Source organism: Lathyrus oleraceus, chromosome 4, assembly GCF_024323335.1.
Source record: "Lathyrus oleraceus cultivar Zhongwan6 chromosome 4, CAAS_Psat_ZW6_1.0, whole genome shotgun sequence".
In the NCBI taxonomy this organism is placed as follows: Eukaryota; Viridiplantae; Streptophyta; class Magnoliopsida; order Fabales; family Fabaceae; genus Lathyrus; species Lathyrus oleraceus.
The window spans coordinates 9,948,981-9,958,387 of NC_066582.1; the positions used below are offsets into that span (position 1 = coordinate 9,948,981).

General features: G+C 33.9%; 1 protein-coding gene across 1 annotated transcript; it reads left to right on the forward strand.

Moving 5' to 3' along the window:
- The first annotated feature begins 447 nt into the window (after positions 1-447).
- On the forward strand, positions 448-2,972 carry LOC127138360 (lactoylglutathione lyase GLX1). The gene is made up of 9 exons (XM_051064791.1): positions 448-600; positions 683-781; positions 869-993; positions 1,483-1,547; positions 1,645-1,857; positions 2,027-2,074; positions 2,206-2,313; positions 2,404-2,556; positions 2,659-2,972. The coding sequence occupies exons 2-9, from the start codon at positions 687-689 to the stop codon at positions 2,698-2,700; spliced, it is 849 nt and encodes a 282-aa protein (XP_050920748.1). The 5' UTR covers positions 448-600; positions 683-686; the 3' UTR covers positions 2,701-2,972.
- The last annotated feature ends 6,435 nt before the right edge of the window (positions 2,973-9,407 follow it).

Below are 9,407 nucleotides of genomic sequence, written 5' to 3' on the forward strand. Positions count from 1 at the left end.
AAATTAATGTATTTAGTCTAAATGTGGTCCAAATACATTGGTTATGTAATGTATCTAAAAAAATCAATCTTTTCTTATAAATATAAGGAGTAAAACAAAACTCAGATTTTTTAAATTATACAGCATAAGTAACTAATTTAGTCTTATGATGATAAAATTATATCAATAATAATTTAATAAACCACATTTTTATTTAATTTTATTACTATACATTTTTAATTTATGTGAAACAGTAATACATGTCGGTCATTGTAGGGATTTGTAAGTTTATTGAAAAAATAAATTAATAACATGCAAATTATTTTATAAAACATTTTAATAAAAAACATTCCAAATGCCAGCCATTTAAAAAAAAAAATACAGTAAGAAAATCCCATTGTAGAGATAAGACTTGTGTGGTTGTGTAAAAATGAGATATTTTAGAATTCATTTAATAAGTATAGAAAATCACAAAAGTGAGATAATGACGTAGAAAACGTTTGACACGTGGACTTATAAAATCATATTATAACTTTTCGTTTGATTATAAAAGTAGCAATAATAAAATACCTCTTTCCCAACTCGAAATCGAATTCTCACATTCATTCCTCACTCTCACTCGTTAGTTTCTTTATGTTATCATGAATGTGTTTTTGTGGTGAGGTTTTCTTTGCTTTCTTTAATCTGTTTACCTTTGTTGCAGATCAATGGCTCAGACTGACTTGTTTGACTGGCTGAAGAATGACAACCGTCGATTTCTTCATGTTGTTTACCGTGTTGGTGACCTTGATCGCGCCATCAAGTAATTAAATTAACCGTTCTAGTTTAATTGCATGCTTAATTTAATTAACTAAAATACACTCATATCTTATGGTTATGGATTTCTTAGGTTTTATACTCAAGCTCTGGGAATGAAGCTTTTGAGACAAAGAGATGTTCCTGAGGAGAAATATGCTAACGCTTTTGTTGGATTTGGCGATGAGAAATCATATTATTCTATTGAATTAACATACAGTATGTTTTTCTACCATTAGATACATTACTCATATTTATATATATAATCAAGATTAAACCGAAAATGAAAAAAAAAATTGTTTTAAATTTGGACTGTCCTCAGATCTAAACATTTAGCAACATTTAAGTAAGGACTAACTAAGTATGAAAAATTGTGAATTAGATAGGCAATAAAGACTTATTTAACCCTTAAATATTTGATGTATTTAGACTATATATAGTCTAGATATATTGATTATTCAATGAATCTTAAATATTACCTCTGGTCCTATTTGTAAGAGAAAATTTACTTTTTAGGTTCATTGAATGATCAATATATCTAGACTGTATTATGGACCAGATACATTGATTATTCAATGAATCTAAAAAGTTAATTTTCTCTCCTAAATAGAGGCGGAGGGAGTAATAAACTCTTACTGTTTTTCTTACCATGTGGATTTTTGTTTTTTCAATTTTTCTAACTATTTAATTTTATGATCTTATTGTCAGATTATGGAGTGAGTTCTTATGATGTTGGAGATGGCTTTGGACATTTTGGAATTGCAACACAAGATGTAAGAAAACTAGACAAGAGTATTCTAATTCTGAATTCACAAAAGCTTGATCATGTATTAAGAGAATGGACATTGTAACATTGATTCAATTATGTAGGTATACAAATTGGTTGAGCACATTCGGGCTTTTGGAGGAAACATCACTAGGGAGGCTGGTCCAATTCAGGGCGGAACAACCATTATCGCCTTTGTGAAGGATCCTGATGGCTACACTTTTGCACTCATCCAAAGATCTGTGTTCGTTGATCCATTTGCTCATATCACGCTTCGTGTTGGTGATTTAGAACGCGGCATCAAGTTTTATGAAAAGGTAACAATCTAATACATGTTGCAATTGTATCTGTTTCTGGTTTATGTTTGATGCAGTCCTGCACAAGTATTCTTTTCAGAGAACTGCATTTTAGGCGTTGCGATTTAAACTAAATGCGTGCGTGGTTTATTAACTGAGGCTATGTTCTTATTGGATCATATTTGCATAGGCTTTGGGCTTGAAGGTGCTGAGGAAGGACGATAATCCTGAGAAAAAGGTGAAGATTCCTCTAACCAGATACGAATACATCAGATTTTAAGAATCACACGACACGACATAACTATAATACACAACACATTAGAATCTAAACTAATATAGAAACACATGTTTATGTTGCATGTCCTACAGTACACTGTTGTTGCACTTGGGTATAAAGGGGAGGAAGAGTCAACTGTGTTGGAGTTGACATATAACTACGGTGTCACCGAGTACTCTAAGGGAAATGGTTATGCACAGGTTAGTCGAAAAGTTAAATTATACCAAGTTCTTGAAGCCTGAACTAGTTTTTTGTACACCCTTTGAATTTGTTTCATCTATCTATAACAGATTGCAATTGGCACCGATGATGTATACAAAAGCGCTGAGGTAGTAAACCTAGTCACGCAAGAGCTTGGAGGGAAGATCACTCGGCAACCAGGACCGCTTCCCGGCCTTAACACAAAAATTGTTGGGTTCGTTGACCCTGAAGGATGGAAAACTGTAAGTTAATTTTCCCCCTTTGTTTATATTGTGTAGGAGGATGCAAAACTGTTGCATACTTTGCTGCCATAGTAACTGCAGCATGATTTTTTTTTTATGTAGGTGTTGGTTGACAATGAAGATTTCCTGAAGGAGCTGGAGTGAAAGAGAGCTAAGAAGAAATAATAAGTAACAGACCTAGGTAGTGGCACTAGGCTAATGCTTTTGTATGAATAAATAATACTCCGTTGGTGATCATTATGTTTACTTTCATGTGGTTTTGTAATCTATTTTAATGCACACTTAGACACCTCTTTTTCCATGCTATCTACTATTAATCTTCTGATTTATGATTTGAAACATACTGAGTTTCTTATAGCAATGTAACATCATTACATCCAAATTTAAAGGAATGAGATGAAAGCATCTATTCGTTACCTCTTTCTATGTCGGGAGTTTGGAGTAATGAAGTGATTCATGTTAGAATTTTTGGATCGCAAATGTAATATTATATGTGTTAGGGTCATTATTTAATTAAGTAAAATTGTAATGGTCTAATTAATATTAAGAATGTTGTTAAAAGTATAAATATCATGAAATATGAGATTATTTTGGAGAGAAAACATGTATCTTGTCGATGGTATCACAAGTTTCATGAAGTAATTCTTTCATTTGATTTTAAGGTGAATCTTGTTGAAGATTGAAGATTGTGTCTATAACAATTTCAGTGGGAGCAATTACATTTTCCTTGTCCTATATGTTGATGACATATTGTTTGTCGTCAATGATATATAGGCATGATGCACGGAGCCAAAAAAATTCTATCAAGAACATACAAGATGAAAGATATTGGTGATGCTTTCTTTGTATTATGAATTCAAATATATCGGGACGGATCTCAAGGTATTTTAAGATTATCACAAAGGAGCTATAACAAAAGGGTACTTAAAAGGTTTGACATTCATGAATGTAAATCAAGAGATACTCCAATTGTTAAGGGAGACAAATTCAATCTCAGTCAGTGTCCAAAAGGAAACGTAGAAATTCAAGAAATGCAAAAGATTCCTTACGTTTCAGTTGTAGGGAGTTTGATGCATGCCCAAGTGTGTATGCGTTCGAATATTGCATTCATAGTTGGGATGTTAGGTGAATATTTTAGCAATCTAGGAATGGATCATTGGAAAATAGTCAAAAAAGTATGAGGTATTTAAATAGAAGAAAAGACTATATGCTCACATATAGGAGGTCAGATTAGTTAGAGATCATTGGATACTCTAACTCAGATTTTGCTGGATGCCAAGACAGTAAAAGATCCACTTCAGGCTATATCTAAATGTTGGTTGGCGGTGTAGTTTCTTGGCGCAGTGCTAAGCAAACTCTTACGTTTTCATCCACCATGGCAGTAGAGTTTATAACATGTTATGAGGCATCCAACTATGAGATTTGGTTGAGGAATCATGTCACTGGGCTAAGAATTGTGGAAGGAATTGAAAGGTCACTTGAGTTATAATGTGACAATAAATCAAATGTCCTTTATTCCAACAATAATAGGAGCTCAACCAAGTCAAAACATATTGACATCAAGTTTCTAGCTGTTAAGGAAAGGGTACAAAGTGGACAGATTTCCATAGAACACTTAGGGACAAACTCTATGATAGCAGATCCTCTTACAAAAGATCTTCCCCCTAAGGTCTTTCATGAGCACACTGCTCGCATGGGTATTTAACCGTTAGACGAGTCTTTGGTTTATTGGGAGTTAATTGATTATGAATTTTATGTAATGTGTTTGATATTATATATGCATACTATGATTTTTGATATTTTTCCATTAATAAAATTTGATATTCAGCAGTTAATATTTTGTACAATAAATTTATTGATCTCACTAAAGTAGAGTAGGACTAGTTGAAAATCGACATATACAGACCAACTTCATGTGATTTTCATGCCGCACATTTCATGATGGATCTATGTTATTTAGTTGTGTCACTATTAATGATTATTGAAGTGTTTAATTATGATTGATATAATGAAAATCACTTTGATTTTGTATACTGACATGACTAATGGACGAGATACTTTGGATATGCTTAAAGAATATAATAGCAAATTTTGAGCTCATAAAGTCTAATACATGTGTAAAGTTACATATGTGACTAGTGGGAGATTGTTAGAATATTTGGGTCACAAATGTAATATTACATGTGTTAGGACCATTATTTAATTAGTCAAAATTGCAGTGGTCTAGTTAATATTAAATATGTGACTAAGAGCATAAATGTCATGAAAGATGTGTTAGATGATATTGATTTAGGTATTCATATAGAATTTAGGTTTCATTATAGAATTTGATTTAGGTATCTATGAAATATGTGTTAGGAGCATTATTTAATTATTCAAATGTTGATTTAGGTATCCATATAGAATTTGATTTTATTAAAAACATATTAGCCCTGTACATTGTACATAGTTTGTAGTCTATTGCAAGCTTATAATTTAATTTTAAGATTCTTATACTTTATCTTTTTAAAGTGCGAAACTGCCATTAACATTATTGCATTGATTTAAACAGTTGATTTAAGGGTTAAAAGGAGTTGGAGGTCCAGGATTTGAGTCTTGACAAGAGTGTAAATATATACTAATAATCAACCACTAACAATTTACCATTCAAAAAGAAAAAATTCAGTTGACTTATTATCATTCACGAGGACGAAAATTCTACCTTAGTTTCATTATATTTTCTATTTAAATTTTTTGTATTGAAATTGATTTCCTTTTCCTTGCTAAAACTTTAAAACAAAAAGCATACCAGCTTAGTCTCAATTTTAAACAAATGTATCTAACCTCACACCAAGAAATTTAATTAAGGACGGTTAATTTTCTCTATCTCATACTAAAATGCATTCTTTTTCTTTTTTGACGTAAAAAATGTGTGCATTCTAAAAAGTGTTATTAATGAAAACTTGTTCAATGAGAGACGCCATTGAAAAAGAAAACTTATACTAATATGATTGTTTTAGGAAAGACATCATTAAATATATTAGAAGTAGTTTTATATTTGAGATTTTGAGGCCACCGAATATGAATACTTCAAAGCATACTAAGACCACCCGCAATCTTTGGAGGAGTTTTTTAATAGAGAGTATTGAACATTTTGGGATTTCCTTTTTTAGAGCAATACATTTGTGAGAGGCACATCACATATTCATCCTAAACCTTATGGTGATAGGTGAGTGAGTTCTCTCACTTATAAATACTCAAGTATCCACATTACCAATCAATATGGGACTATTATCCACACTACTCACACTTGATACATTCTCAACACAGCCTACCCAGCTACCCTTTAGGTAACATAAGTTTAGTCACATCTTTCATATTAAACTGGAAAACTATGTTATATTTTAATTTGGGAAACATACTTTATGCAGGTATGCTGGATATTCATCTTGCTTTCGTAAAGAAGTTGAATCTCATGGTCGAGATACTCTAGGGATATTCCGAGTTCACCAATTTGAGAAAGTAGAGCAGTTTTTGTGGGAATAATATTTGGTAATACTAAATATCGAATGTAATTTACTCTGGTAAATTATGGAGGAGTAATAGGAAGGATATAAGTGAGAGGCTTATATTTGTGGTTAATTTAAATCCATAAATTATTTAGCTTGTATGTCACTATAAATTCTTCATACATTTTGTAGACCAATAACAATAGAAATATATAGAGTGTAATAAAATGATTCTTCTTTAGATATCTTTATTCATACAAGTCTTGTTCAATTTTAGTGAATTCTATATTTCATATCATTAATACAAGCAAAATATCCGTTGTGGCTCTAACAATTGGTATCAGAGCAAACGTCAAAATTTAGAGTGGTAAAATTCTATTTCTTGAAGAAAATGGCTTCTACTAGCGGAACCGTCAAGGTTGGGAAATATGAAATAGAGAAGTTCAATGGGAAAAATGATTTTTCTTATTGGAGGATGCAGATGAAAAATCTGCTTATATCATAAAAGTTGCATAAGGCGTTAGCAGGGAAAGAACAAAAACCTGTGAGTATGAAGGATGAGGATTGGGAAGAGCTAGATCTTGAAGCACGGGCAGCAATAATCTTATGCCTTGAGAGGGATGCTGCTTTCTTGGTTAATGAAGAAGCAACGACTGCCTCCGTGTGGTCAAAGTTAGAGAATAATTTTATGACGAAAACTCTAACAAATAGGATTTACTTGAAATCCAAACTGTATACATGCAAGATGGAGGAAGGAACCTCAATCCGGGATTATGTCAATAAGTTTGATAGGATTATATCAGACTTAAAAGATATAGATGTAAAGATTGATGAAGAAGACCAGACACTCATGTTACTACTTTCATTACCAGAGTCCTATGAAAATTTAGTCCAGACATTGATACTTGTAGGTGATACTCTAACAATGGATGAGACAAGAACATCACTTTTAGCAGATGATCTTCGAAAGGTTGCTACAAGTGGGATGTCGAGTTATGGAAGAGAACATAGAGAACAAGCTCAAGGATTTTTTGCTACTAGAGGGGGGACAAATGAAAGAGGACAAGGTGGGAGAAGGAAGTATAAATTAAAATCTAATGCTCCTGGAGAAAGAACGTGCTTTAAATGCGGTGAGCATGGACACTTTAAAGCAAATTGCCCAAATAAGAGGGTATTATTCAAGAAGTAGACCAACGACAGCAACAACTCCAAAGGTAAGCAACAATATTTGTCAGAGGCGAGTTATGTCTCAAATGATGAGGAATCTTGTTTCTCTGTCTCAGAGAAAGATCATGACATTTCTGGTAAGTGGATGCTTGATTCATGAGCCTCACACCATATGTGCCCAAATAGAAAGTGGTTTACTACTTACCAAAGTATAGATGGTGGAACTGTTTTAATGGGAAAGCACCATGCTTGCAAAATTATGGGGTATGGTACAATACGAATCAAGATGCATGATGAAGCGGTAAGGACTTTGAGGAATGTGAGACATGTCCCTAATTTTCTGAAAAACCTTATTTCTCTTGGTGTATTAGAGGAAAATGGTTGCAAAATAATCTTGGAAAAGAGTCTTAAAGGTTGTTCGTGGTTCGTTGGTTGTAATGAAGGGAGTTCGTCATAGGAATCTTTATCCTCTTATATGTGAAACTGTCATAGGAAATTTGGCAGTTGGAATCAGTGGAAGTAAAGATCAAACAGACTGCACGAGGATATGGCACATGCGCCTTGGGCATATGTCAGAGAAGGGTTTATCACTGCTTAGTGGGAAAGGTTTGTTGAAGAACATGAATAAACCATGTATGAAATTTTATGAACATAGTGTGTATGGAAAAGTACATCGCTTGAAGTTCTCTACAAGCAAGCACAAAAGCAAAGGATTGTTAGACTATGTGCATACTAATGTTTGGGGTCCGACTAAAGTTACTTCTAAGGGTGCTTCCAAGTACTTTGTTACATATGTTGATGATCATTCGAGGTATGCTTGGATTTATTTTCTTAAGCATAAGAATGAGGTATTTGATATTTTCAAGTGTTGGAAAGCAATGGCTGAGAACAGAACGGGTAGAAAGCTGAAAACTCTGCGATCGGATAATGGTACAGAGTATACGGATGGAGTTTTCAAGAGGTTTTGTAATCAAGAAGGCATTGTTAGACACTGGACGGTCAGAGGCACACCACAACAAAATGGAGTCGCAGAAAGACTGAACTGTACACTTCTTGAGAAAGCAAGGTGTATGCGCTCTAATTATGGGTTAGGTCGAGAATGGTGGGCAGAATCAGTTGCTACAACTTGTTATGTAGTAAACAGATCCCCATGTTCCAGTTTAGGTGGAGACACGCCTTGTAGGGTATGGTCAGGTGAACATGCTGATTATGAAAGACTGAAAAATTTCGCATGCATAGCCTATTATCACGTTAAGGATAACAAACTTGATAATAGAGCCAAGAAAGCTATCTTTCTAGGATATGCAAAAGGGGTCAAAGGCTATCGTCTTTGAAGTGTAGAAGATTCTAAGTTTGTGATCAGTAGGGATGTTACATTTGATGAAAAATCTTTGGCAGCTTTGTCAAAAGTTATTAACCCTAATGATGGTGATGTGATGATATCAAATAAGCAAGTAATTGAGATAGAATCTGAAGACCAATCATATTCTAATAGTGGTCAGGTGGAGAACCCTATCGCCAGTGAAGATGAAGAAGAGGATGAACATGACCATGAGGAGGTTCAACAGGAAAATACACATGTGTTACAACAACAACAACAAGAATCTTTGGATGTCACTAGGCCAAAGAGAAATTATAAACTAGTTCAGAAGTTTGGGTTAGACAAACCTCTGAGGCATTATGGGCAGGTTAACTTGGTGGAATATGCACTCTCAGTTGAAGATGATGAGTCGGTCACCTTCAAGCAAGATATCAAAGTCAAAGATAGAGAGAGTTGGTTGGTTGCTATGGAGGAAGAGATGCAGTCTCTTCACAAGAACAAGACATGGGAGGTAGTCCCATTGCCTATAGGAAAGTCGGCTATTGGTTGTAAGTGGATGTATAAAAGAAAAGAAGATCATACTAAGTTGTGCGGTACAAGATATAAGGCTAGACTAGTGGCCAAGGGGTTTGCAGAAAAGGAAGGAGTTGATTACAATGAGATATTTTCTCTGGTGGTGAAACATACTTCTATCCGGGTGCTATTAAGTTTAGTAGCTCACGGTGATCTTGAGCTGGAACAACTAGACCTGAAGACAACCTTCTTGCATGGAGACTTAAATGAGGAGATATATATGTATCAACCTGAGGAATACAAGGTTGAGGGTAAAGAGAGTCAGACATGTCGCTTGAGAAAATCACTTTATGGGTTGAAAC

Excerpts from the sequence above, each read along its gene's own strand:
- LOC127138360 (XM_051064791.1), top strand. The coding sequence starts at position 687 with ATGGCTCAGACTGACTTGTTTGACTGGCTGAAGAATGACAACCGTCGA. Across the intron at positions 782-868 it reads GACCTTGATCGCGCCATCAA|GTTTTATACTCAAGCTCTGG; the intron begins GTAATTAAATTA and ends TGGATTTCTTAG. Across the intron at positions 2,314-2,403 it reads AGGGAAATGGTTATGCACAG|ATTGCAATTGGCACCGATGA; the intron begins GTTAGTCGAAAA and ends TATCTATAACAG.